Genomic DNA, 27,477 nt, shown 5'->3' with positions numbered 1-27,477 from the left:
TGTGTGTGTGTGTGTGTGCCTGCGTGTACATGAGTGTGTGTGTGTGTTAGTGTTTGCTCTTATTTGTACAATTCATGTGCATGTGTGTGCATATTTTGATGTGCATGGTTGCGTCTTTGTGTGACGGAGAGAGAGAGTGGTTGTCTGGTTTGTTATTCTTGTGAAACTTCACCCTCCGGCATAGCTGACAGAGATTTCACTGTTATACTCTGGCTGAAATTCACCTGACATCCTGACATCCTGACATCCTGACATCCTGACATCCTGACAGTCTGCCTTTCTATCTTTTCAATCAGCATTATTGTTAAGGCTTACCGTATATTATTGAATAATTAAGCGTTACATAAGTAAACAAAAAAGATAATCAAAAGATAACAAATAGACTTTAAACACACAAAGTCACTCTATCAAATTAGTCAAAGAAATAAAGTGGAAAGTGTTTTTCTTTTTATGTGTACATTAGCTAAACTTACCTTGTTAATTATCATAGACTGTGTAAAAGGAGGGGTCATGTTGATGTCACCAACTGGTTTGTGGACTACAATTCAGATGTCTCGAGTTTAGAATTTTAAGTTACCAGCTAACGCTAGCTAGCTTGGTTAGCAAGATGTATTTGTAATTCATGTTAACTGTAATGTTAGTCAATGCTAATTTTGGCTAGGAAAAACACTCTGACTCTTTAGTCCTGCCATAAAGCATCCCTTACTTCATACATTTTTTAACTCTTAAATGTGACCATAACTTACCAAAAGAACATTATGCTTTTTAAAGAATGTTGGTGGCATATGCTTCACTTATCGACCAGAGGTTGGCTCTTGGTCAATTTGTTCTTGTCATTATAAGATATACATTAGAAAACATAAGATCTCACAAGGTCTCACAATGTCTTACCTAAATAAAAAGTTTGCGTTAAATACTGAATATTAATTATATTACAAATATATTTTGTGCGTACCTGTGTTTACAGGGCATGCCAACAGGTGTATGGCGAGTTCAATCAGAAGAATATGGCTCAGATAACGCAGTCCTGCAGGTATTGGATGAATAAAAGAAGAATTAAAGGTTATAGGCTAACACAAATAGAGACTAGTAAGGAGGAGCAAAGAGGAGGCCATAAAACGTGACCTAAATATAGTTCAATTTTCAAGGTCATTTCTCCTCTTCCTCTTCATCAACACTCGCTTTCTCACCGGGTTGATTTTACGATGTAGGGGGTCCTTGGTAATTATCTGCTCTTGTCAAACCTAGGAGGCTCAGCTAGACTCCAGGTCACCTGTGATTCTGATTGAGGTTCTGGGCACACACACACACGCACACACACACACACAAACACACACATACATACACACGCATGCTTACATAGGAAAGCAGCAGCAGGCGAATGTGCGGCGTTTCATTACGCTTCTGATTTGGTCATTCATCATGTCACAGCGAGGTCACACACGGCGGCCGACACATGTTTATGTCTGCCGAGACTGTGTGTGCCTGTAGGTGTGTGTGTGTGTGTGTGTGTGTGTGTGTGTGTGTGTGTGTGTGTGTGTGTGTGTGTGTGTGTGTGTGTGTGTGTGTGTGTATGTATGTGTGTGTGTGTGTGTGTATGTGTGTGTGTGTGTGTGTGCCTGTAGGTGTGTGTGTGTGTGTGTGTGTGTGTGTGTGTGTGTGTGTGTGTGTGTGTGTGTGTGTGTTGGCATGAAAAGGATGCTTTGTTTTCCTGTTTGTCCTCGTCATTTTTCCAATTCAGGTTATACAAAGAGGAAGTGTCTCTTTAACGGTTTGATTCAAATCAAAGTGTCGCAGGTGATGGGGATTTTATGATTTGTGTTCTACATTTTTGTTAAATGTATAGTGGTTAGTGGCTAGTTGTTTCCCTCTGCGTCCAGTGGTTATGCTAAGCTAATTGCCATGAGTTCTATAATTACCTCTCAGTTATCCATCTTCTCATTTCATTCTCAGCAAAAATATTAATAAGTGTATTTACTAAACTGTTTAGCTATTGCTTAATTGAACATTAGGGTGATTTCTAAAGCTTATTGACTCATCCATTGAATGTATAATCAGATATTTAGATCATAGTATGAGATTATTTTTTTACATTTTAGTTCATTTTTTCTCTTCTTTAAAGATATTAATCCAGCCATTGATCCAAGATAAATAAAATAGTAAAGGTACAGATATTTGACAAATGAACAAATCAAACTGAGGCTGTGTGTCTGTTAAAAAAAACCAACAACATTAAAGCCATGATAGGAGTGTATACCTTTTGAAAAACTCAATCAGGTGTAACACCAAACACCAAGGGCCTTATTAAAAGATGCTTGCACGCAAATATATTTTAATATATGCACACCTCAAATGAATGTTAAACGCATTGCATAAATTCCCTCTGCCTTGGTGAGCTAATGTATGAATGGACTGTGTGTCGATGTCCCTGTGTGGGTATTGCGAAATAGCAATTGGATGGTTCTGCACAGACACACCAAACACACACACACACACACACACACACACACACACACACACACACACACACACACACACACACACACACACACACACACACACACACACACAGAGACAGACAAACACACAGAGATCAAAGCTATGCTCCGTCTTTACATCAGTAACCTCAGTGTAGGCATAGGTATTGTTTACTAAAAGCACACGTTTTTTTTAGCTTGTAGGCTAATGTATTCTGAAGCAATACCTGTTTGGATATTGGAGCCGTACTGTCCTGTTCATACTTACCAAAATATTGACCTTGCTTAGGGTTATGTGGGAATGAGATGTTAGGGGAGCGGAGCTATCTCACTCAAATTTGTTTCTGCCTCTGTTAAAAATTATTTCACTTCTTTCTAAAAATATATATTATATATATTAAGTAAGAAAACCTTTATGAAAACGTTCTGATAAATTTGATTTAATATTTCAGGTTTCGGTGAAGTAGTGCACCTGGATTTTGTATTCCCTTCCAGCAGCTTGCGTTACGTAATATAACAGTGGCCTTATTCCATCGCTGTTGCTATTTCGCCACCTTGTGGCCATCCACTATCATCACTACGTACTGAGGACGAAGAAGAATTTTATTGCACATCAGAAAAACAATTAGTTGTATTGCATGAGTTATTATTGATTAACTAAGTTGTTAGTGAATAATTTCAAACTGATTGCTAATTTTGCTCTTGATTATTTACAGATATCACTGTAAATAGATGTATTGCAACTACTGTCTATCAAAGAAAAAGTCCCACTATGTAAACTGTTGGGGGTCGACGATTGACTAAGATCAGAAGATTTAAAAACCTAAAAACAAAATGAAACCAAAATTATCCATCTATATATCTATATATATATATATATATATATATATATATAAATATATATTTATATATATGTTGGAAAATGTGTTTTTTATTATAAGTTCATATGTTATGGCAGCATCTAATTAAGAAGGTGAGGCTTTTTTGTTAAGACAATTTATTTAGGCACTTCACACAAGCTGTGGAATGTACAAATCAAATACAACAAATGTAAAAGTACTTTTCACATTCTTGCATCTGTAAACATGGTAAAGATAATACATTCTGATAGTAAATTCACATTGTACTGTATCCTCAAAGAGATATGTGTAAGAGAAATACCAAAACCTCGCTCAGAGTAGTGCACAGCATACAACAGCTACAAAACATTCGTGAAGCTAAATACAAAACTGTTACCAACCCCCATTACAGTAACAAAAAAGCATCATGCAGACGGTCTGTTCATGTGCTCTCATTTTAAACTGAACTGCATCTATTTATTTCACATAATGTGTGTAAGAGGTAAGTAAAATGTGGATGAGGCATCTAAATCTAATGAGCAGCACAAGAACACTTCTCTACTTCAGAGATCATTAATCAATGAATATATAAATACAGTGTCTTTATTCTATCCAGGCATGTGCACAGGCAGAGTGAAATGTGTCTGTCTGCTTTGGCTTTTGTGACCTACAAGATGTAAACAACGGATTTTATGTATTATATAACATTTATTAGTGGATTTTGGCAATCACAAAAATACTTTATTTCATCTCATTTATATTTTTTATCTTTGGGCATCGATATTTGTATACATTTTGTAGAAACTTCTGAGGCCAAAAAACAGAACATTTTTAGGTGTGTGAAGTTGGATAAGGCTTATGTCGGGCTACTGTTTGTGAATAAATACAGAATGAGGTTTGAGTGTGAAAGCTACAGCTCAAGTTTCCTAAGCTTGTGGATGTGCGTACACCATGTTTTCCTCTAGTGGAGCTGCACCTCGCAAAACTAAGGGTCCAACCTTTATCTCTGGCTCAGCCAGTGCTCACATCAGTGAGGGTTAGTGTCAATAAGGCTCACAAACCCTTATCCGTCTGTTGGCTTGTAAAACGCTATTTCCAAACAACAAATGTGCCACACAACTTTCTCTGCCATGCAATAGGAAACCAAGAGACTGTTCTCTCTATTTAAATTACAGAAACAGCCTAAAACACAAGGTCAATTAATTATAATTGAGGAGTAAAATAAATACTTGGATGGGCACTTGGAGAGCGCAGACGTCTGTCAAGGCCATGGTATAACTCACAATTTAGCAAAAGCGAAAAATAAGTTGTGTATCTGTCCCTTAATTTGGATCCGCTCCAAAATGTAATGGGTTTTTTCTTGCTACATGCTTCACTTCCACCGAATTTCATGAATATCAGGCCAGTAGTTTTCTGTAATCATGCTGAAAGACAAGCAAACAAACCATAACCTCCTTGGCAAAAGTAATACACAATAAAACAAAACAAAAAAACTTTTCTGATGGGAAAAAATAAATTGGAGAAGTGCGGACATTTGAGTAGAGGATTATTCTTACAGGCCTGCAGGAAGTATGGGTTTAACGCTAGAAACAAAACTAACCTTTAAGGAGTTTAAACTTGGACAGTAGGTTTATGCTCAGTCTAAACAGCAATCTCTAGTTTGCCAGATTGACCGTTTGTGTCATGTTGTTTGGTGTTTACGTTGTTGCCTGGTGGTGATTATGTGGCCACATTTAGACAGGGATTTAACCACTTCATGTTCTGTATGAGATCTTTTATCTCTGTCAGAGCATGGGCAAAAATCTGCCTGCTCAAACCCTTTTTTTATACCTGTGTAAATACAGCTGACTAGCCGGTCCCATTCTGTGTAGTGAGGCTCTCCCAGGGGCAGATGATCTCTTTGGCTCCCACTCCCCCCCGAGAGGCCACCCTGCTCTCCTCCTCCTCGTCCTCAGACTCTATGGGGTAGATTCGGCACTCTGGGGGAATATCCACTTTAATCTGGAAAAAACTGTGCAGGGTGCAGAAAGGACTTTATGATATCAGGACACATCTGATATCCCTACTCAGTTAAAATACACAGCAAGCAGAAAGTATTAGCTGTACTCCAGAACATTACATTTAATATGTTACAATTAGTATCACGTTGAAGTGAAAATGTTTAGCTTTAATTCTAGGGGGATTTCATTCACATTAGATAAACTGTGTGGAATTTGTAGACCTTGTTCTACCCCATTTTAAGCAGAGAGAAAGTAAATGGACAATTTGAATATTAGTGGAAAGTGATTTACTTTCTTTAGAAAAGTTATATTCAAGGTACTTTAGTTAGGCAAACTCCTGCCTGAGAGTGTTATTTACTTTGCAGATCTAAAAGGTTATATTATATTATTAGAGGTTAGCTGCACTGTAGTATAATAGTTAATTAAGTTCAGCTAGATCTTTACCAAGTGAGGAACACATTAATGGAACATTATTATGATCCGTAAATGTAACATAGATTAATCTAAAATGGGCCATACTGCCCAGTATAATTTGATGCAAACACTTTAAACTGTTCTTTTACTTGAAATAACCCTTTCCATACCGTGTGGTATTACTATAGTAAAATATGTAACAGCTATGGCACTACTCAAGTTAAAATAAGATAAAGATAAATCATCACATTTGAATAGTAATGTAGAGGTAATCAAACATCTGACTGCACAGTATTATAGAGCGACTTTTTAGTTCACACTCACTTTCCAGTCCGTCTGGGTGGAGCCTGGCTGGGTTGGTCCGGGCTGATGGGCTGAATGCGGCTACTTGTACTGGCTGCTGAGTGACATTTGGGCGACAGGCTGGCAAACATGGTGCCGGGGGTGCATCCTCCCTTCAGCAGGCGACGCAGGGACAGAGCCATGCGAGACTTGGACACATTTCCACCCACTTGGGCTCGAGCCGCAGGGTTCCCCTCGCCTTCTCCTTCCCCGGTCTCTGTCCGCCGCTCAGACACAGAGGTGCTGTCCAGGGCCACGCTGATGGGAGAGGGACAGGCCGGGGTGTGGGCCAGGAAGGTGAGGGAGGGTGAGGCGGTTGCAGTGGGGTAGTCAGTAAAGCCGGAGTAGACAGCGAGGTGGGGGACGGGAGTGGTGAAGCGACACAGCTGAGGTCAAAGGGCAACAGACACAACATCAGGCAGAGCATAAATGGCATTTTGGGAAACTTAGAGCAAGTGTTATACTTACTTAAATAGCATGATGTTCAGAATAGGTCAATACCAATAGGACAGAGAAATGATATGAAAACTCAAGACAAACAGATAAACATGAGGTGGTTTGTGGATGTTTTATTAGCTCATGATTGATGACAGAAAACATATTGTAAGTACAGAAGCGACTCATATAATACATGAGTGGGGATGGATAGTACTAACATATAACAACAGGACAGACAACAGTTACAGCTGGTATGGCTAGAAATGCAACAGATGGAAACAGACATCTCAATATAGCCGTAAATGGTATGATGCCTGTAATTACTCAACAGGATTTGAGTGTTTAAGGGATCAGTCGCCCAAATCTAACCTCTCACAGCGGTTATATGTACGACAGGGCATGAGAGGGGAAAATGAAGGAGGAAGATTTGTATTTATTATTTTGAGAATTAACTTGAATTGTTGAGAGTTAAGTTGAAATGTTGGGAATGACCTTAGATGTTGAAAATAAAGTTGAAAAAATATTGAGAATAAATCCAACCTCTAGCATAAGAGAATACACTGATAGCCTAACTTCATACCATTAGAGTAAGTGGGGAAACTGTTGGCTGATCCAATCCTTTAAAAAAGCTTTATCAAAGTTTTTGCTTCTACTACTCTGTTCTGCATATATAAAAATAGCGTAAAGCAAATCAACTTAATTAAGTCTTTTCTTGAATAAATTACTTTCTACAGCATTAACACAACCTTTGTTTCCTCTGTCTGCTGTTTGGTGGTGAGAAGGTAATGAAAAGAGTATTCTTTACCAAAATCAACACAATAAGAGCAGTGAGAGTAAGCTAAGAGTTTAGACCTCCTTATAGTCTAATAAAATCACTGATTGTTTATTTTGTAACGGGACGAGGAGGCGCCTCCTTGCCCTGTTTGCTGAGTTTGCTCATGACCTGTGTGATGTCAATGTTGGCGGCCATCTTGGCCCTTTGCTCCTGCTCCATCTGCCGCAGGATGATGGGGCTAAGACTGGGCCGCCGCTTCTTCGAATTTTGCTCCAACTGGGCACAACTGAGGGAAAGTACAGAGAAACAGGACATAAGAACATAGAACATAGAACATTTAGGGCGGTGGTGGCAAAGTCCATAGGGGCTTGGCCTGAGAACTGGATGGTCACCAGTTCAAGTCCCCGAAAGACCAAGTTGTTACCGCGGTGTCCCTGAGCAAGGCATCGTTACCTACACTGCTCCCCAGGCGCCGTACATAATGGCAGCCCACTGTTCCTAACACTAGGATGGGTCAAATGCAGAGACCTTGGTGCCCTTGAGCAATGTCATTTCTAAGTCACCATTTGCATTAATGAGTCAGTGCCTTCTTCTCTATTTTTGTTCCTTATAAAGCTGGTTCGAGGACTCATAGGATTCAAAGGTTTTAATGTGCACTCTAGCTACAGTGTAGTTTTGGCAATGAAAATCTTAAGTTCTGTGCTCCTCCAACAAAACAATATAAATATATATAGCATAAGACAATAACAATAACAATATAGTGCAGGAATAAACAGAAATAAAACCATGCAAGAGAATGTTGCAAGTGACCAATGTGCAAGTAAATGAAGAAATAAGTCAACTATATGAAATAAGATAATCAAAAGCATAATGTAAAGATTTTATTCAAAACAAGGGACGAGTAGATTAAAGCTCTACATTGTCTGAAGATGTTTTTTTTATTAAGTAAAACAATGTGTGCTTTAAAAACTGTCACTAACCTGAAACGGTGCTCATCAGGACAGATGGCCTTCTTCACCGTATCCTTAAACACCGGAGATTTTTGGTACCGGCCGTATGAATCCTTTGAAACACACACAAATTTATCATGAATGTGTCGACGGCTTATCTTGTATTTAAAGCTGTACTTCGGATATGTTTACTGACCTTCTTCATGAGCATGTAGATATGGGTTTGGGCGGGGTCCAGGACGTATCTGTGTGGGTGTTTCAGACCTTTCACCGTGACTTCCATCGTCTTACCGTCAATGTTGATCCACCGTGGAGCGCCACGTGCCAGGAATGTCCTGGGATCAGGAAAGTGGGTGAAACAGATAAAACCCTCAGTGGACTGTAACTCAGCAGATTTACTCAAGTTCTGCATGTGAATACACCTTTGAGGTAAAAGTAAAGAAACAGGGATATAAAGTATAAGATGATATAAACAGTTGAAAATCTTCAAAACTGCAAAATTGATGGACTAGAATGTTATCATGAATGGATTATCAGGGGCCTATTGTTCCCGCTTTATCAACGACCTCTATCAACATTCATCCCTTAATTATTCTACACAGTGAATTAGACATTACTTGTAGATATGCTCTGCTTTTTCTTTAATCGAGGCAGCTTCGCCCCACTTTAGATCTTCGCAAGCTTCCCAGAATGCCAAGTTCTCACCTAAGATGGTTCAGAAAAGAGAACAATAGAAATCAAAACTATTTTTAGTCCCTTGGAATTGTTGAAGTATTAACATTGTGTGACCAAAAATGGATCTACAGTGCAGTGCTATGGCAATAATAAGTATAAATTGTACCGCTGAATTCTTTCTTCAGGAAAAGTCTGAAGTCATCTCGTCCTCGGGTGTCTGACAGCAGCTCTGCGAAGCTGAACGTCCATCTCTCCACACGCATCTTAGTTGGTATTTCCACACTGTTACAAACACAAATAAAATCAACGAAAACAAACAAGTTATTCAAAATGTTTTCTGAATATAGATAATGTATGGTCCTCAGATGACTCACCAGGGCATGTTCAAGGTCCAGTACGTGACATCATCGGTGACCCAGGGGTTGCTGGGAAGACACCTGGAGAGGAAAGGGTCGTGGTTGTTGTAGGTGGCACAGTATTTCACCAATCTGCAAGAACAGGGGGAAATCATTTACTGTTTTGAATGTATCATGAACAGCAAATTAGTGCTATTGTTGGTGAGAAATGTTGTTGATCACACCACTAAATGTTAACCAAATGAGTATTTAACACACAAGAGTGAGATGTGGCTTGTTTATGGGGTAAATAAGTGACCAAAGAAACTGAAAAATGTATAACCACCCCAGGTTCTGTATGTTTTTTGTATGAGTCACTTTTTAAAAGACACACAATGGCAGATGTGAACAAATGTCTTGAAGATATGATGAACATAAATCCACCATTTTCAATTTTTAAAACAACAGATTTTGAGGATTTTACAGTCTTCCAATTTACAAAGTGCTTGTTAGCCGCTGATAGCATGATAACAAGTCACTGAACACACAGATTCCTTCATCAGGTCAGTCAGTGGAGATGCTATTTTGGAACACACACTTTGTGATGTGATCAATCTAAAGTGACGGAAAGGCTTGTCACAGACAGATTCAGAATATGAGGAGCAGCTTACGCGCCAATTGACACTGATGACTTCACTCTGGGCCTCATGATGGACTGCTGCGTAAAGATCATCTACAGTGAGGCAGAGGAGAGATGACAGCTATAAAAATGTCAGGAGAACCGTTCTGTCTCTATGGATCCCTAGTGCTTAACACAACAGTTAGCTGAGATGAAACAGGCTCAGTGGAAAAATGTTGGAAAATGTCAGAGCAAGAGTCAATTTCCACTCACAATTCTCTCGTAGAAGTCGGGTGTAATTGCCTGGGGAAGACAAAATAGATGTTAAATGACATACAACAGGTCATCACAAAACACACAATGTACAAAAACGTGTGTATTTGGTGTTTTGTGTGTTTGTGTACATGCTTTCATTTTTTAAAGGGCTTTTAAAATCGTTGACACTTGGTTTAATGGTTAAAAGGGTAAGCCATAGATTTAGCCTTGCAATCGTATAACTCAATATCATTGTCAGATTCTCTAATGAAAGCTAAAACAAGTGCAAAATGGATGGCAGAAGAATCAGCAGAATGTGTTTTTATTCCATTTATTCTTCTTCTTTGTCAACTCAATAACCGAGAGTTTTTGCTATTAGCACCACAGTTTTTGTTATTAATGGACCCACTTTGACTGGAATTAAGTTAAATGTTTATCTTTTGGTGTAATAATGTGTCTCTTACTGTAGTTATTAATTGTTAGTAATTAATTTAACTTAAAAAATGTACAAACTCGTAAATAAAACAGAAGATTGGGCTCTGGTTTCAGACAGAGGGTGAAAAGCGGAGCTGCAGCAAACGCAGTTTGACAAAAATAAAGACCTTTTTGAACATTAAAGCATATAAACAAGTCACAGTAGAAGTTCAAAACACATACAGTACTTGAAACCATGAAAAATGAGAATAATAGGGCCACTTTAAGTGTTGTGCTTAGGTTGTGAGAGTCAAGGTTAGGGCAAAGGGAATGCATTGTTTAAAGTACAAACATGGGGGTTGTGTGTGTGTGTGTGTGTGTGTGTGTGTGTGTGTGTGTGTGTGTGTGTGTGTGTGTGTGTGTGTGTGTGTGTGTGTGTGTGTGTGTGTGTGTGTGTGTGTGTGTGTGTGTGTGTGTGTGTGGCCATAACCAGTGATAGAAACAAGTCTGAATCACAAAGAGTGCCATTGAAAAGTCCTGCAGAAGAAAAGAGAAGAAAAGAAGAGGGGAAGGGAAGGGTTCATTTCAGTTAGATAGATTAGTCAGATTAGTTAAATGATGGAAATAGCAGACAGGGAAAGGAAAGAGGAGACAAGCATCCTTTAATGTACCTGGATCCATGCATCAAAGCCTCTTATTGAATATAAGCTGATTGGCAGGAGTTATGTTCATGCAGGTCACAGAATGACTCACCTGTTACCTCATCTGAGTTTGGATCTACTTGTCGATCCAGACCATAATCCATTGCAGTCACTGTCCCCGGCTACACAGAAACAAATTAACAACAAATCAATTATATCACAATGTGTGTTAAACAAAGGGCTCATTATTATAGTAGATGGCTGTTTTATAATGCTAATCACAAGCTGCTAATGTGTCTCACTTTCCCTGACTGTTTGAGACAACAAGAGGCCAGTCACGTGTAAAATGTGATTTATAAATTACTGTTGGACATGCATAACTTAAAGTAATCGGTTGGTTTCCAGCTGAGGCTTTGAAAATGTATTGACTTGCCATCATATTTAACAGCAAGATGCCTCTGTGTACAGTATTCAAATGTCAAGTGGGAAAATAAGTGTAACATACAGCCTGATTTTTATGCAATTGAAATGCAAACACCATTTATACTGTTTTGTTCCCCAAAATAAATGTATAATATGTGTATCTATCTGATAATGCATCTCAAGAAAAAGTGTTCACATCGTTAATACTTCCATGTCTAACGGAGTCCTTGCATTTGATCCAGGTGTTCGTTAACATTCTGTGAATTACAGGCAAATAAGCTATAAAGTTGATTTTCTATTAAATAAGAGCTGTGTGGGTGAAATTACATATGCCAATGAAAAATTAACCGACTCCAAGACTCATGCTTCAATTTCACATTTTGTTCAGTAATCGAGGCTTATTGTTTTGAGATATGGCATATACAAGTTGTTGTTTAATTGCTTATTAAGTACAGTGCAATCAACCGACTGCTCATGGCATTAGTTGCTAAGATATAAGCATTAAGCACAACTTCACATAAATTATAAACCTCTTAGCCTCACGATTACATAATACATCAGGACGTTCTTTACCATGTCAGTTGATGTTATAGTTGGAAATTAAATGAGTAAAAGCTCACTGACTCATGGATAGAAAGTAAGCGTCCTAGCATAGTCAGTAATCATGAAACAGCGCGGATCTCAGACCCAGCGTGCCCCAAGCACAAGGGGCAAAACGCTGCGCCACATTCCCATTACACAGTGTGAAAAATTAATTAGCTGTGCCCTTTTCCTCAGACTGGACATGTAATGATAATGAGGCATCATGGGTAGAGATAATGACATACCCTAGGAAGTATAGAGGTGGAGGGCAATTTATTTCAGGACGTCTCAGCCTGCTGCCATACATTAAGCTGTATCCTGTGTGCAGTACATGTCTGATAACTATCTGTGTGTGTGTGTGTGTGTGTGTGTGTGTGTGTGTGTGTGTGTGTGTGTGTGTGTGTGTGTGTGTGTGTGTGTGTGTGTGTGTGTGTGTGTGTGTGTGTGTGTGTGTGTGTGTGTGTGTGTGTGCATGTGTGTGTGGTCTCACCGGAGGTCTGTGAACCACCCAGTAGGCTCTCTCCTGGCAGTCGAACACCACTCGGTCCGGTTTCTTCCTCTCCTTTGCAGCCCTTAAAAACCACACATTAACGCTGAGCACAGTGACACTTTGTTTCTGAAAACTGAGTGATGTCTTTGAGTTTCTCACACAACTACCTGTACTGTTCTTTAGCTTGCATCACTATAAAATCCCATTTATGATTCATCCACTTGTGAAGACGGTTATAGTGTTCCTGATGGGGATATGAAATAACACGTGATAAAATGCCAGCAGAAGAATAAATTACTCTCATTTACTCTCGTTCTCACCTGCTCGTGCAGTTCCAAGATTCCTTTCTTGCGTATGTTTCTTTTCGCCAGGTAGATTGCTTCAATAATCAAAAGAAAGGGTTGGTAACAGAAAGGGAGATAAAATGTGTGCGATTTCATTTGCACTCACCATAATCTGTATCCTCAACAGGCCACTGCTGTGTGGGCCAGAAGTACGGTGTCTGGAAAGGACAAAAGTCAGATATTTTATTGTGATGTGTATGTTACACAGACTGGAACCAGCATGAGGGTTCAATAATGAGTACTCAGGAGACCAAAAGCAGAGAAATTTGAGGTTTTACATCTAGTAGGTAAAATCAAATAGCAAATCATATTTTTGCTTCTCTACTATCCTCTATTGGTAAACGCTTTCACTTGCGGAGCAGTAGTTTACAATTTTTGTAAACTTAACAAGTGTAGAATTACCTCAGTTTTCACTGAAGCTTCATTTTCCTCTCTTTAATGTCATTAAAGATGAAATATATGTTATGTAAAATATCTGTTTTTGCCTGATAGTTGGATCACTCTAGGCTCTTGGACATTGTGATATGCATGTTTGATTTTGAAGATTTTACAATAGATGATAGTCATGTCTCCTATGAAGCATCTGTGTGCTTAAGCCGATGAAGGCAGCAATGACAAATGTGCTGCCGTCCAAAATAGACCAACTTAATATTTGTAGCATCAAATTAGTTATAGAGCACATTTAAAGCTAACAAATCTTCACTGCTGTGTGTTTGTTAAGCCTTCAGCTTGGATTGACTAGATGAAATCTTACATTGCATTCAATTGAAATACTTTAAACAAGTAAAAACTGCCCATTTATTTTCATTTTAATGTAGGAAAGTAATATCATAACTGTATATACTACAGCATCAAAACATTAGTTCCAAAATAAGTATTTCAACAGTTAAAGAGTTTAAGAATGGATGAACACAGCTTTATATTTAAAAAGGTTCCCTGTGGAGTTTTAAAACAAATTGTCTCTAAAAAATGTGTCTAAAAAATGTGTGGAATTCACTTCCTTTCTCGTGAGACAAAGGACAACTGCTGTGAATCTTCCAAAACAGGCACCCACTTGTAAAAACATGGCAGTATTAACAGTTTTAACACTACAGGGCTGCTTTAAAATCTGATGCTTGTGTGTTTACCTGGAAGCGATAGAGGGACGAATCAGGTTTGATCACTAAGCGTTTGTGGTCTTGTAGAGGGTAGATGTATCCCAATGCTACCAGCATAGAGCCAAAACTCCTGGCCTCTGACAACATACAGAGACGAGCAGGATTTAAACATAAAAAAGCACTTTCAGCTGACTGTAATCCATACATCATATGAATGAAATCAGTTGCGTGCATCTACCTTGTGTGTCGATTTGGAATCTGTCAGCTAACCACGCAATTATGTCCTCACCTGAGAGAGAAAGATGGAAATGATAAGGCAGAAGAGATTCACCAGCAGCTCTGACAGCAAACATCAAGACATAAGTGTTGTTTGTGTGTGTGGAGAGGTAGGTGGGTTTCTTATGCCAGATCTCTGATACAACAACACCGACTTTATCTGTATCTACAGCCTGTCAGCCTTAGCTCTGTGGAGGAGGGAGCACAGGAAGAGGAGAGGAGAGACAAGGAAATAAAAAGAGAGTAAAGGAGAAAAAGAGGGGGGAAATTTAAAAGAAAGCAATGAGGAGAGGAAAAGAGGAGACAGGAGAACAGAGAAGAAGGAATGAAAGGACAAGAGATACAACGAAAGGAATGGAAATTAAATAGAGAGGAGGGAATGAAAGGAAAGGAATAGAGATAAGAGGAGAGGAAAGACAGGTGGGAAAAGGGGAGGAGAGGAGATGAGGTGAGCAAAAAGAAAAAGAGGAAAGAGGAGAGGAATGAGAAGGAGCGAAGATATAGGAGGACAGGAAAAGAAGGGACAGGAGATGTGAGAAAATATGGGGAAAAGGAGATGATATTAGAAAAGAGAAGAAAAACGGGAAGGAGCGAAGAAAGGAAGAAATGTGAAGGAAATATGGAGAAACAGGAAATAAAACGGGATGAGAGAAGAGAAGAGGGAGAGCGATATGGAACGTAAACATTGAAAAGGAGTAGAGACAGGAAAAGTCAAGTTTAAAAGAGGAGAAGATGTTTTCATGTTTTCATTCCTTCAGCTGCAGCCTGGACTCAAAGCAAATGACGTAAAGTTGAGGTTTCCTCTCTTATCCTCCTCCACCTCCTCCTCACTCTCTGTTTTTCTCTTGTTCCCGTCTATGCTACTTGCTCTTTTTCCTCTCGCCCGTTCAATCATCATCCTCCTCCTTCACCTCCTACTTTTCCCTCTCCCTCACTCGGGGGTTGTCATGGAGATTAAATCTGTAGCTCTTGAATTTTGAGCCCGAAGCTCCGGTATCCTCCAGTGAGACTATGCAGGCACAATCAGCCAGCTGCTGAATAATATCAAGTATGTGCTGCTGCGTACGGGCAATCATTCCTAAGTGTGTGCGTTTGGTTTGCTTGTGTATGCGTGTGTGTGTTTGTGTGTCGTTTACCAGTGATAGCATGTGGTATTGTTGTGATAACCAGTCTCTGGGGCTGGGACTTCAGCCCTGTTTTGGGGTCCTGCATCTCCAGCAGCACCTTCTCCGACTGCAAAGGAATATGATTATATCATATAGGGGTGAGAGGAGGTTACCACGACAACTGATTGTGAGTTGAGGGGGAAGAGGTCACCATGCCAACAGGTTGCTTTGACAACAGGTTGTGGGGGCAGCTGATATGAAGAGAAAAAACAGGACAGTAGATGTTGGAATTTGAGGGTAAAAAAGCAGGTTAGACGTGTTTCCAGCCTTTTAACATCCTCAATTTCAGCCCTCTGATCATATATTAATATATCGGTTTTTTTATTGGAGCATTAATCAACATGACGCTGTTACTGACTACCACTTATTTTGATTTCCTTTAAAAAAAAATGCTTACATTGTTTATGTTTTTAAGTTTACTAGTTTTGAAGATGCACCTTTTTTGATCCCCTAGGATAGCATAAGGGCAAATACGCATTGGAATAAAGGTATAGGTGCTCACATGCATCATAGAGAGCAGTCAGGGGTTCAGTATCTTGCTTAAGGGCACCTAGGCAGTGCCCAGGAGGTTAGCTGGCACCTCTCCAGCTATCAGTCCACACTCCAGATTTATTCGGACTGCTTGGGACTTGAAGCAGCGAACTCCATGGTTACGTAGCAAAGCCCTTCTGCCGCCCGCTTACATGATTGTTATAAGATCATAATTCTATTAAAAGGCTTATTAACCCATTCTTTAGTTATGTTTGTTGTTGAGCACAGAAATACCTATTATGTCAAAGAAAAATTAACTCAGGCTGTTTAAACAGAATGACAAAAAAAGGGAAATGCAACATAACAATAGCCTACTGCTGATATTGAACGTGTGAATTGTTTTCACATCTGAAACTTTACAAGGCAGACAAAGAAAAGGTAACGGTCCGGCCCTTTGGCACTGGTCTAGGACAAATTGAAGTTGATAATGATTATCATCTTCATAATCATCAACCCTATTAACCAATTTTCTGTTCAATAAAAGATTCACGAAATTGGGAACTAAATGCCTCTCACCGATTTAAACCTAATGCAAATTGTCCCCCCTGATAATAAAGCTTGCTTATAATTAATACCTCTTATCAGGCAAATGCTGATTTCGTGACTCTCTCAACCTTACTATCACAAAAGCGACATTACAATTAAGTCAGAACCTTTTATGCTACAATTAAACAAGGGGAGCGTGAGATGAGAGGCTTGTTTATGCCCTGATCTAATGGCTTTTGTTTGCCGTGTGTGGGAGGTTTGCGATGAGTCACTTCCATCTAAACAATTTTTAAAAGTTATCATATCATCTAATCCCAAAGCTCCCAGCGCTCAGATGAAAACTGGAAATCATGCAGTACATAAATGTAATTTGTGTGAGAGTGTGTCTGCGTGTGTGTTAGTGTATGAAGCTGACTCCCGGGCCTGTTTGAAGTGGCTCTTTGCTTTGAAGGCATCCTGGAGAGGCTATAAGCCGCAGCCTGAGCCGACCAAAGTGGGCTTTCATTGACTAAAAGCACAAAGTTCTCCCTGAAACGAGTGAGCATTCCCCTGGAGAGCAGGACATTGAGTGCTGCATCTGGAATCATTCCATTCTGAGAATATTCTGCTAGTGAAAGATCTTTTGTCTTAATGATTTCCTAGACCCATTTCCAAATACCAAAAAGTTAAGTTACCATGCTAAATATCCAGCTCCTGAAGTGGATAAAATATTAAATGTGAGCTGATGAATGGAGCCTAGCTTTGGCCACTGTTGTTGTCCAATTCATGGATTAACTTCTCTCCAGCGGGTGGTTGGTGTAGATGAAGCACTGATACTGATCCAGGCTTAATGCTTATTAAAATGAGTGACCTTATCACTGTGAAAAGGTTGCTACAAAACACAGTGTAACATTTAGTGTGACAGGCAGATAGGGCGCTGAAACCAAGATGACATTTGTCTGTTTTGATGTCTTGTCATTCTGCTGCATGTACTTCTGAATGCTTAGTTATCTTTTTAATGTTTTTTCATGGCATGGCATATTTGTTGTCTGTTGGATTTTCTCAAAGCATGCACCTGTAAGATTCCTATAAGGACCTGTGGAGAATACAGATAGTTTTTCTAGTCTAACACAGTTTATAAAAGAAAATGCCAATTCAGCCAGGGTTAATGAGGATACATACAGCAGACCACTAGAGCCCAAATATTGCGTTGGACAATTAATTTGGGGGACCTATGCATAGGTGCATCTGCAGGTATAGTCTACAAGCCTGAAAAGGGCTGTGTTCATCATCTATGAAGTAAACAGGATAGCCTACCTTCTTGAGACAAGCCATCCGTGGTCGATATCTCTGCCCATGGTCCTGGAGAGTGTTTCTAATGGTCATGGTGTCTGATGGTCACTCCTCCACAAACATATACAACGCTACTGTCGCTTGTGAGCCCTGTGTCGTGTGGGGATGCTGGAGAGGGGAAGTGAAATGATAGACACCGATGCTGCCTTCAAGTGTTCCCCAAAAGCTCGTGCCTAGAAGGTTGGATATGTAAAAAAGGTTTTTGTGGAAGTTGAGAAAAGTTAATGGTCCTTATATGAGGTATATTTCTGTGGCAGTCATCTTATGAATGCCCCAAGGAATCTACATACTCGCTACTGACAGGAACTCAAGGGATAACCAGTATGCATTTTCTATTTTTTGAATCCTTGACGTGTGTTCAAGTATAATCATTCATATTTCCAACAGTCTTTAAAGGCAGCATAGCAAAGAGAGGATCAACCAATCAGAACACTGCATTTACATTAGGTGTGCAATTACCAATATATACCAGCAGAGGACGACATGGCACCACCATTGTTTTACAAATCTAGCGTTTTACAAAGTTAACTGATCCATTTTTGATAATCTTAACACTTAAACCGACTCACACACAATACAGATTGTCTACATTGAGTTGCAGATGTCTATATATTAGAGAGTTTGAATTATAAACTCTGTGATAGTGTCGTTAAATCCACTTTAAAGTATGAATTACTACATTCATACTTTAAATGACTTATTCCTACTTTACCTCATCTAGTTATATTTGTGCGGTCCAACACGTTATTAAGAAACAATGTCACATTTGTGTGAGTAAAGATCACACATAACAAAGCATAAAGAGATTTAACATTGACGGTAACTGTCAGCAGCACTACTTCCTGAGTTTAGGGAAGGGGCTTGGTCCCGTGCCTGCGCCCCGCGAACGCGCATCAAATTAGCATCGATGAAGTTTGTGCGAACATGGCGGATTTCCTGCCGACCAGGTCCGTGTTAAAAGTTTGTCTACCCGTCTGCCTGCTGAACGGGGGCGAAGTTGAACAGCTTCGAAAGTCCAAGGAGATCGACAGATGTCTCTCCCGGGAGAAAACGTACGTGAAGCGGCTGGTGAAGATCTTACTGCTCGGCGCTGGCGAGAGCGGCAAGTCGACTTTCCTCAAACAAATGCGGATCATCCACGGGCAGGACTTCGACCAGCAAGCCCAGGAGGAGTTCAGAGCCACAATTTACAGCAATGTAATCAAAGGTAACCTCGGTGCTAACCAAAGGTACATCACGCGGCGCGATAAGCCGTGTTTCTGCGACATAAAGCGGTTAAAATGGATGGGAAAGTTTCCACATCTGTTTAGCAGCGCTGGGCGAGAGGACATAAACAGTCTACATCTGCTGTCGGCACACCCATGAACCGTGTTTCTGAAGAAGTTCAACCCTTTTTAAAGAAGTTTTTAAAGATATTTTATGTTTTTATCATAGCCTTTATTCGCCAACAGTTTCAAATAGCTGCTAACATGGATGTAGCTAATGGAGGGTAAAACCCACCACTGTGCTGTAAGGTGTTCCTGTTTTTCCACTCTTATGTATGTACAGGGAGTATTCTAAATAACAGGGACATCTTGCTAATGCTAATGAATTCAGTGTAAACAATACAACTTGAAATGCAGTTAACTAAATAAATGCAGCCCTGACCGATTTAAAAACAATGTTATAATACGTTATTTTAAGGTAAAAAATGCTTCTATTTGCAGTAATGACTTAATAGTTAATCGACATTCTATTAAAACACAATATGGGCTAGTCCAAAATCAAATAAAATGGGGTGCGATGTAGAATATGTCAAAATATATATCATTATTGTGCTACAGAGACGACCCAGCCTACAGTATGTGTTCAAACTTAGAAATACTGATTTGTTTGCTAATAATCCCGCAAAAACAATCACTAGATCATTTTAAACATATTGGTTGTAACTAAAAACAATGGTGCAAAAATGACAACCTCCAATAATTTAAGCTGAAAGCTGCGATATTAGTTATAAGAAATTATAATAATTTTTGTTTTCATATAAATATTTTGTATTTATATAAAAAGCCTTTGCGTGTTTATTGGGTCAATAATGATTACTGTCACAGTTTCAAATACTGGAAAATCTGCGTAAGTAATCCTGATATAGTTTCGTGTTTCCCTTTTTATATCGTCAGACAAAACCTGTTATTTCTGTTCACCTGCTCTACTAGTATCTCTTCCACTTTGGGCTTCATTCACATGTGGCCTGCTAAATTCTAACAGAGGGGCCTCTCTTCACTTCCTCCCCAGGTATACGTGTGTTGGTTGACGCCCGTGAGAAGCTGCATATCCCGTGGGGTGAACCGGACAATCAGAAGCATGGAGACGGTGTGATGGCGTTCGACACCCGGTCGGCAAAGATGGCCATCGGGCAGCTGGAGACCTCCGTGTTCTTGCGGTACTTGCCTGCCATCAAAGCTCTGTGGGCCGACTCGGGCATACAGTACGCCTATGATCGTCGTAGGGAGTTTCAGCTGGTAGGTGGATGTACACACACTGATGTAGATTTGCTGAAACCTAATTATGGTCTGTAATTTGTATTTAATGTGGCTCTTACCAAGGCAGTGGTGGAAATAGAAAGTGAAACTGGTTTTCTTCTTTATTTGTCCTCCCTTTCCTCTCTCCCTGTGTAGTGCTTCTCTCTCTCTGTTCTGAGCTGCAGACATGTGATTGACTCAGCTTCCTGTTTATACCTCTCCCCACTCCTTATGTCTTGGCTGTCAGAATGCATGTTTTAACTCACTTGACATTTTACCCATAAGTAACATCTGTTGTAACCAGTACGTTCACGTGTCCTTAATGGCACCTTGCTATGCTCTCCTTTGGCCTTGCACGACTTTCACAACCTGCTGCATTTCTTTCATTGTATGAAAGCTGTCAGGTCATGTGATGACCCTGATCCAACACTTGAGAACTTCTGCAAGTTGCTGTCAGTAATGCGACACAAGCAAAAAACCTACATTTTCCTGTCAGTTGCATAAGGCTGAACAGTTCTCAATGGCGTTTTGTTAGCAGTTTTGCAGACAGAAGGGGGAATAAGAGTGATCAGAGCTGGAATGTTGATCTGTAGTTAAACAGCTTTATGCTTACAAACAGAGCCCTGGCTCTCCCCACTCAGGGTTATTGCTGCTTACACACATCTAGTTACACAAGTACAAGGACAGGCATTATGTGTGCATAGATGACTTCTTTTTTTAAATCATAATTTGGTAAATAAATATTCAAAAAAATGCCTTTCAGCTCAAGTTGACATCCTCCATGTGCTTGTTTTGTAGGACAACGGATAAAAAAAACTCTTCCCCCTCCAAGTTTTATTAATTCGAAAGGTCGAGTGTGCGATCCCAGCTCTTGCCGTCAACATGTTGCTCCCAATGGCTAATGGTGTGTGAATGTTAACCTACCTGAGCAAATGGCACTGCTCTGTATGAAAGGGTGAATGATGATTTGTAGGATGTAAAGCACTTTGAGTGGTCGTAAAGACTGGAATAAAAAGCGCTATATAAAGGCAGTCTATTATCATTTACAATTTTATAGACTAATATTTAAGAAAACATTCTCCTAAATGAACAAGAATCTCAATATTTTGGGAGGTTTGGACAAAACAAGTACATTTTTAAACTATTTTCTGAATTTTTCCAGACCAATCTTGAAACAAATGGTTACCAGATATTGTGAAGATGATTCTAAATAATTATTGGTGTATAAAACATTGATATTCATTCTTAATTCAAATTGAAATCTGAGAGCATCACTCTCCAAATTACAATCTCTCCCATTCAGAACATGTTGCGTAAAACTTAGAGGCAGCAGCTGAAGACTTGCTGTGTGGGGAGCCGTTAAAATTTTCCTAGCCCTTGTTTGGGAGGACTAATTTGTTTTTCTGCCAGCAGATAGAACCCATTGTGTTTTGACCAGGCCTGTATTTGCATTACAAATCACACATGCCCCTAGGCTCGCTTGTTAATTATCATGAAAAACACATGTACAAGCTGAAACACACATATCCTCTGTCGCTTTGCTGAGTACAAAGTTCACAGAGCTGTTCTTTAAAACCACCCATTAACATTTTTTTCAAATAAATGTAGCAACACATTACTTATGAAAAAAAGGTAAACTGTATTATAAATGCTCAAAAAGTGACCGGTGGCTACTATTCAAAATACACGCTGACATTGCTAGGTATTCTTATGTTTCAGTTTTGCTTTCACAGCACTCTTGAATTACCGGCGTTGTCATACTTTCTAATGAACAGAAAACAGAGATGTTTGCTCTACTTGTTTCTCTTCTCCTTTTTTTTTTATTTTTTATTATCTTCGGACTGATTTATGACTTTCAAAACCACCAGTCCTCGTCAGATTTGAGCTTTTTTACTCAAGGCAAAGCCTGAAATGTTGCAAGAATCCAAATTGGCCTTAACATAACTCTTCTTTCCTTCAGCTTTAGCGTAGCACCACGCCATTCTCCTCCTTCCTCTTGTAATTCTAGCCTTGCTCACACGCACACACACACACACAACACACAACACACACACACACACAGGTTTTTCTGGTCAGGTAAGTTTATTTGAAAGATCAAAAGGATAGTACAGGAACTTTTAGGAGGGGAATAACTGGTGTTAAAACTGAGAATTACAACAAAAAGAACTACTTCTGATAACATTTGAATGTTATAGTAAGGGTGTTGGTTTAGGCTACTGCATCTCTAATGCAAAATACATGCAAGTCAATCCCCTGAAGAGGCGTGTTGGTATAATAGAGACGTTGTTGATCACAGGAGATATGGCCAGGAAAATCTGTTATGCTTTTTGCAGTCAGCTTTTGGTTTATGTTGAGGACACACACACACACACACAGATAAAGGAATGCATCCCAGTCTTTGCAGCCTCATGCCTGGGCTTGCACTAATTGTGCATGAACAGTGTAAGCACAGTCGAGAAAAAAAACACTGCTACACACACACATACAGTCTCGTTTCCATCACTTTCAAGGACTTTACAGGACTAAAATTCATTTTCTTTGGACCTACTCCTACCCTAACCTAACCAAAATACCCACCCTAAGTCTTAACACTAAAATCTAAAGATGTTCTGGGGTGGTAAATTGCATTTTGTCCCCAAAGGAAACCTGTTCCCCACAATGTGAGTGTAAACAGATTAATGTCCCCACAACATGAGTCAAACAAATGCAGATGCAGCCACACTTCAGTACACATCAAAGACAAGCTTATAAACACGTGTCTACTGCAATCTCAAATAGTTGGCATCCTGTGTGTGTGTGTGTGTGTGTGTGTGTGTGTGTGTGTGTGTGTGTGTGTGTGTGTGTGTGTGTGTGTGTGTGTGTGTGTGTGTGTGTGTGTGTGTGTGTGTGTGTGTGTGTGTGTGAGATCTAAAGAGGGAATAGTTCTCCAACACATGTCATTTATTGAGTGCAATAGTTACGGGTATTGTTGTAAACTGTGCTGTTTATGACTAAAAGAACTGAATCTAATAATTTGTGTAGACTTAACAGAAATTCCTCCTGTGTCCTGTCGCAGGGTGAGTCAGTGAAGTATTTCTTGGATAATCTGGATAAGCTTGGCGAGCCGGTAAGTTGTTTCTGCCTGCACCGATTGTTATAATCAGACGTGTTTATAACATGTTATAGTTGATATTGCAACTTGTCTCGAAAATGTAAGGGTAGATGACACCAAAGATAATGTAGACACTTTTCAAAAGAAGCTGCTGTTAGATGGACAGTGCGTAGTAACTCAGTATATGTCATACAAGTGCATCTGCAGGCCTTTTGCAGTTTTATGCAGAACTTTATCAACTTAACTTAATGATGTTTTTAAATTCCTCCATGCTATTTATGCTACTTATCTGGAGCCAGCATACATTTAGTTAATAATATTGCTTAGTGTTATATTCTACTGGGAAATGGAGATGTCATTGATACCAGGGAAATTCCTTGATACTCGATACCCATGTCAATACTACAGTAAACGTAAAGAATAATTGTGCATCTACTTCAAGATACATTCCTTTATTCCCATTTGCATACTTATTTTCAGGAAGTTTTCCTGGTCATACATTGCTCTCTAATATCTGTATTATATTGCTCTTTTTTATTGTATTTCCCTGAAATTGCTGCCCCAATATCCACATTTTGAAGAATCTTGAAGCTAAAATAAGGTTTTTCTTTACCAAATGTTCACCTTGTATTATTAGTTTTTACAAAATGTTACCTCAGGATATAAAATAATGTTCTATAAAGAAATATCTTCTGATTAAAGGTCTAATAATTAAATACAAAACAACATTTCTCTACTTTTAGTTATGTCTCGTCTTGCTCCAGAAGCACAATTAGAATTTTAAGGAGTTTTTATTTCTCATTTTTATCTTGTATACATGCATGTATTCATTGGTGTGTTTTCGCTCCTCCAGGACTATCTCCCCTCTCAGCAGGACATCCTGCTGGCTCGTAAACCCACCAAAGGAATCCACGAGTATGACTTTGAGATCAAGAGCGTTCCCTTCAAGATGGTGGACGTGGGCGGGCAGCGGTCAGAGCGTAGGCGCTGGTTTGAGTGTTTCGACTCAGTCACCTCCATCCTCTTCCTCGTCTCCTCTTCTGAATATGACCAGGTGAAAAGAAAACACACCACTGTTTCAAATGCTGGCCATGGCATCTTTCGTATACAAGCAAGCACACACACTTATAGCCTGATAAGTGAAACATTAATCAGTTTGTTCAAGCAGATAATGTTTAGTGACTTTTTGATAAGTGGTTTTTGCCTTTACCCACTCGTATTCAGTGGAGCTGCTGTGATTCATACCACAGCCAGTGTAAATATATGTAACATTTGCACACTTGGCAAACATTCTTAAATGTGCTTATTATTCACTTCAATAAAGCGTTATTGTCCCCAGAAAGCAATTCTTGTGCGGCATAAAAAAGCAAAGTGTTGCTATCTATAAGTTGGGGATTGTTTAGCTTCTTCTGGTTTATTGCCGCCTGAGAATCCTTGCAGTCAATCAGTTTAATAACTACTTAAATAAAATCTATTAATGACATATAAATGACAATAGTACTATCTTGTATTCAACCCCACCATTGCCGTTTATAGGTGCTAATGGAGGACAGGCAGACCAACCGGCTGCGTGAATCACTAGACATCTTCGAAACCATTGTCAACAACCGCGTCTTCATCAGCGTCTCCATCATCCTCTTCCTCAACAAGACGGACCTGCTGGAGGAGAAAGTGAAGAGCGTTGTGCTCAAGGACTACTTTCCCGAGTACACTGGGGAGGAGCACAACCTGCCGGACGTCCAGGCGTTCATGGTGGAGTGCTTCCGGGCCAAGAGACGCGACGCCACCGTGAAGCCCCTGTACCACCACTTCACCACGGCCATCAACACGGAGAACATCAGGCTGGTGTTCCGGGACGTCAAGGACACCATCCTGCACGACAACCTCAAACAGCTCATGCTCCAATGACCCCTGTCAACCTGTGAAAAATAGACAAACCCGCCCTGTGCTCCTCCTCAACGAGGACTCGGGAGAGACCAGTCTCAGAAAAATCCAATAGACGTCAGCGTTCTTATTCAGCTGTTTTTATATTAGTTTTTACTCTCCTCTTCGAAGAGTTAGCCTTCTTGTTAGTTTGGTATGGGACCGAGTCAGTAGGGCAGACTGTCTGTGGTTATAAAGAAAGACGAGCAGGCCAATAAGATAATATCTAATCTTGTGCTGCTTTCTTTCGAGAGTCTGTCCTCTGGCCTGAGCGCTGACTTGAAGCACAAAGACTCGCTGCAGGTTTTCCACTAACAAGGTGCCGGTGATGGTGCCAATGCCAGCACCTGGATGTGGAAATGTTGTACAAAGCGGGCACATGGCCTCTCAATCAGATACACAATCTGCCAAACAACAAATTCAAGAACGAATATTTAAACATGTATGCAAATGACAGTTAGACAAATGCACCAAGCTCAGCTGTGCGTACGTTATAATGCCAGTCTGTGTCCAAGCACTGAATTAAACTATTCCAAAATCACTCCTTTATTTCTGCAGCAACCTCCAGTACTGCATCTTGAACATTGTTTCAAAGCCCCTGTAGTTTGTAGAAGGGTTTGCCAACTGATCTGGAGACTGCACAATTGTCCTTTTTTCTCATATTACAGCCTTCTTCTCCCGTCCCAGTCATTACTTATCCTGGACTGAGATCAGCAGGCTAGAAGTGCCATCACAGAGCCATTTTTGCAGAGAGAATCACCTGTTTTTACTGAAAGTGGCTCAGAACGGTTAAATATTTGAGGTTGAAAATGGCTCCAGCACTGTCACCTTGTCTTGAAAAATGCTAGAAAATGACTGTAAGACTGAACCGGAAATGCCTTTCCATATAATGTCTTATGTTGACCTAATCACTGTTTATATCCTGCATTTGTGCCTCAACAGAATTAAAAGCCAATCCTAGCTCTGCGTTTGACAGATAATTAAGTAGAAGTTTTCATGTCCTTCGGTTGTTTTAGTTGTTTAGGACAAAATTACCTTAAATGGCACATTAGGCAGGTGTGCTAGCAAGTGAACATGCAGTCCACTGTTTTCTCAGGTTTGAATCAGAACCAGCGTTTAATGCTGATGATGTTGGTGAACTAACTGAATCATTTAATCTTTATCTGGGTGGCAGAGTGGTGAGACTCAGCCAGGTTCCGAGTACAGTTAGCTGGGTGGTTTTTGGTACTGTATCCTCATGGCTTTGACCCCTGAATGTTGACCCAGAATCCCCCCCTTTCTTTCTTTCTTTTTTTTCTATCTCTGATTAGATGCCTTGTAAATGGACAGACCTCCCCTGTTTGCCTGGATGATGAATGTCTGTTAATAGATGTACAGAGATTTGCTCTAGATTGTATGATAATACAGTAACCAACATTGTGATAGAAAGCTGTAACTGACCGAGTTGTCTCCAGGGTTAGAAGATTTGTCCCTTTTAAAACAAATGTAGACAGAAAAAACGTCTAGAGTTGAGTACTCTGTCAAGACTGTTCTGTAGGGGGCCAGTCTTTTATATTAAAATCATTTTTTTCTGCCAAATCACCATATGCTTTAACATCAACAGTATCTAGTTTTTCTCCCAGAATAAAGCTCCCGCGAGCGTTAGTTTGCTTCCAGTTCTGGCTTTGTATATACTGTAATCTGTTGCCATGTAAATAATATTCAGGTTTATCTCTGTATATGTAAATGGTTGTAGAAATTGAGATTTCTTTTCCATTCTGAATGTGTTTCAAATCACTGCTTTTCCAATGAAGATGACCTTTTTATGTTTTGGATGTATTTTTGTGTAATTTTTTCCTCACCTTAAAATTCATTCCTGTGCCAAGTCTCATGCCACTCTAACCTTATCAATAAAATAAACTTTTCTAATGAGAGTGAGGTGTTTTTCTCTTAATGTTCTATAGTTGAGTATTAGGTTTCTTTATGATTAACAATTATGATTTTTTTACTACTATTTTTATTTCTTATTTATCTTTATAACAATATAAAAAAATACCTTTTCTGAGTGTTATAAACAATATC

At 39.6% G+C, this 27,477-nt stretch overlaps 3 protein-coding genes across 3 annotated transcripts; 1 reads left to right on the top strand and 2 right to left on the bottom strand.

Moving 5' to 3' along the window:
- Window positions 1-3,472: 3,472 nt before the first annotated feature.
- On the bottom strand, window positions 3,473-6,440 carry LOC134870301 (regulator of G-protein signaling 9-like). Its single transcript, XM_063892381.1, has 2 exons — window positions 6,055-6,440; window positions 3,473-5,327 (listed from the first exon to the last, which is right to left on the bottom strand). The coding sequence occupies exons 1-2, from the start codon at window positions 6,213-6,215 to the stop codon at window positions 5,165-5,167; spliced, it is 324 nt and encodes a 107-aa protein (XP_063748451.1). The 5' UTR covers window positions 6,216-6,440; the 3' UTR covers window positions 3,473-5,164.
- Window positions 6,441-6,624: 184 nt separating this feature from the next.
- LOC134870299 (regulator of G-protein signaling 9-like) lies at window positions 6,625-19,213 on the bottom strand. Its single transcript, XM_063892379.1, has 17 exons — window positions 17,866-19,213; window positions 15,523-15,619; window positions 14,349-14,399; window positions 14,141-14,247; window positions 13,120-13,171; window positions 12,990-13,048; window positions 12,837-12,913; window positions 12,670-12,751; window positions 11,294-11,356; window positions 10,138-10,167; window positions 9,917-9,978; window positions 9,285-9,398; window positions 9,077-9,192; window positions 8,853-8,940; window positions 8,432-8,570; window positions 8,266-8,348; window positions 6,625-7,571 (listed from the first exon to the last, which is right to left on the bottom strand). Exons 1-17 carry the CDS (start codon window positions 17,932-17,934, stop codon window positions 7,394-7,396), a joined length of 1,467 nt encoding a protein of 488 aa, XP_063748449.1. The 5' UTR covers window positions 17,935-19,213; the 3' UTR covers window positions 6,625-7,393.
- On the top strand, window positions 18,760-27,329 carry LOC134870300 (guanine nucleotide-binding protein subunit alpha-13-like). The gene is made up of 5 exons (XM_063892380.1): window positions 18,760-19,108; window positions 20,176-20,402; window positions 23,458-23,508; window positions 24,347-24,547; window positions 25,030-27,329. The coding sequence occupies exons 1-5, from the start codon at window positions 18,826-18,828 to the stop codon at window positions 25,399-25,401; spliced, it is 1,134 nt and encodes a 377-aa protein (XP_063748450.1). The 5' UTR covers window positions 18,760-18,825; the 3' UTR covers window positions 25,402-27,329.
- Window positions 27,330-27,477: the final 148 nt, after the last annotated feature.

This window comes from Eleginops maclovinus, chromosome 10, assembly GCF_036324505.1.
Source record: "Eleginops maclovinus isolate JMC-PN-2008 ecotype Puerto Natales chromosome 10, JC_Emac_rtc_rv5, whole genome shotgun sequence".
Classification (NCBI taxonomy): Eukaryota; Metazoa; Chordata; class Actinopteri; order Perciformes; family Eleginopidae; genus Eleginops; species Eleginops maclovinus.
This window is presented reverse-complemented; position numbering and strand designations above follow the sequence as displayed.

What these genes read in the sequence shown, in the direction of transcription:
- LOC134870301 (XM_063892381.1), bottom strand. Translation starts at nt 6,215, where the DNA reads ATGGCTCTGTCCCTGCGTCGCCTGCTGAAGGGAGGATGCACCCCCGGC. An exon ending in CCACCCAGACGGACTGGAAA is followed by an intron (nt 5,328 to 6,054) that starts GTGAGTGTGAAC and finishes CACCCTGCACAG; the next exon opens with TTTTTTCCAGATTAAAGTGG.
- LOC134870299 (XM_063892379.1), bottom strand. Translation starts at nt 17,934, where the DNA reads ATGACCATTAGAAACACTCTCCAGGACCATGGGCAGAGATATCGACCA. An exon ending in AATACCACATGCTATCACTG is followed by an intron (nt 14,400 to 15,522) that starts GTAAACGACACA and finishes TTTCTCTCTCAG; the next exon opens with GTGAGGACATAATTGCGTGG. An exon ending in CGTCCCTCTATCGCTTCCAG is followed by an intron (nt 13,172 to 14,140) that starts GTAAACACACAA and finishes TGTCCTTTCCAG; the next exon opens with ACACCGTACTTCTGGCCCAC.
- LOC134870300 (XM_063892380.1), top strand. Translation starts at nt 18,826, where the DNA reads ATGGCGGATTTCCTGCCGACCAGGTCCGTGTTAAAAGTTTGTCTACCC. An exon ending in TGGATAAGCTTGGCGAGCCG is followed by an intron (nt 23,509 to 24,346) that starts GTAAGTTGTTTC and finishes TCGCTCCTCCAG; the next exon opens with GACTATCTCCCCTCTCAGCA. An exon ending in CCTCTTCTGAATATGACCAG is followed by an intron (nt 24,548 to 25,029) that starts GTGAAAAGAAAA and finishes TGCCGTTTATAG; the next exon opens with GTGCTAATGGAGGACAGGCA.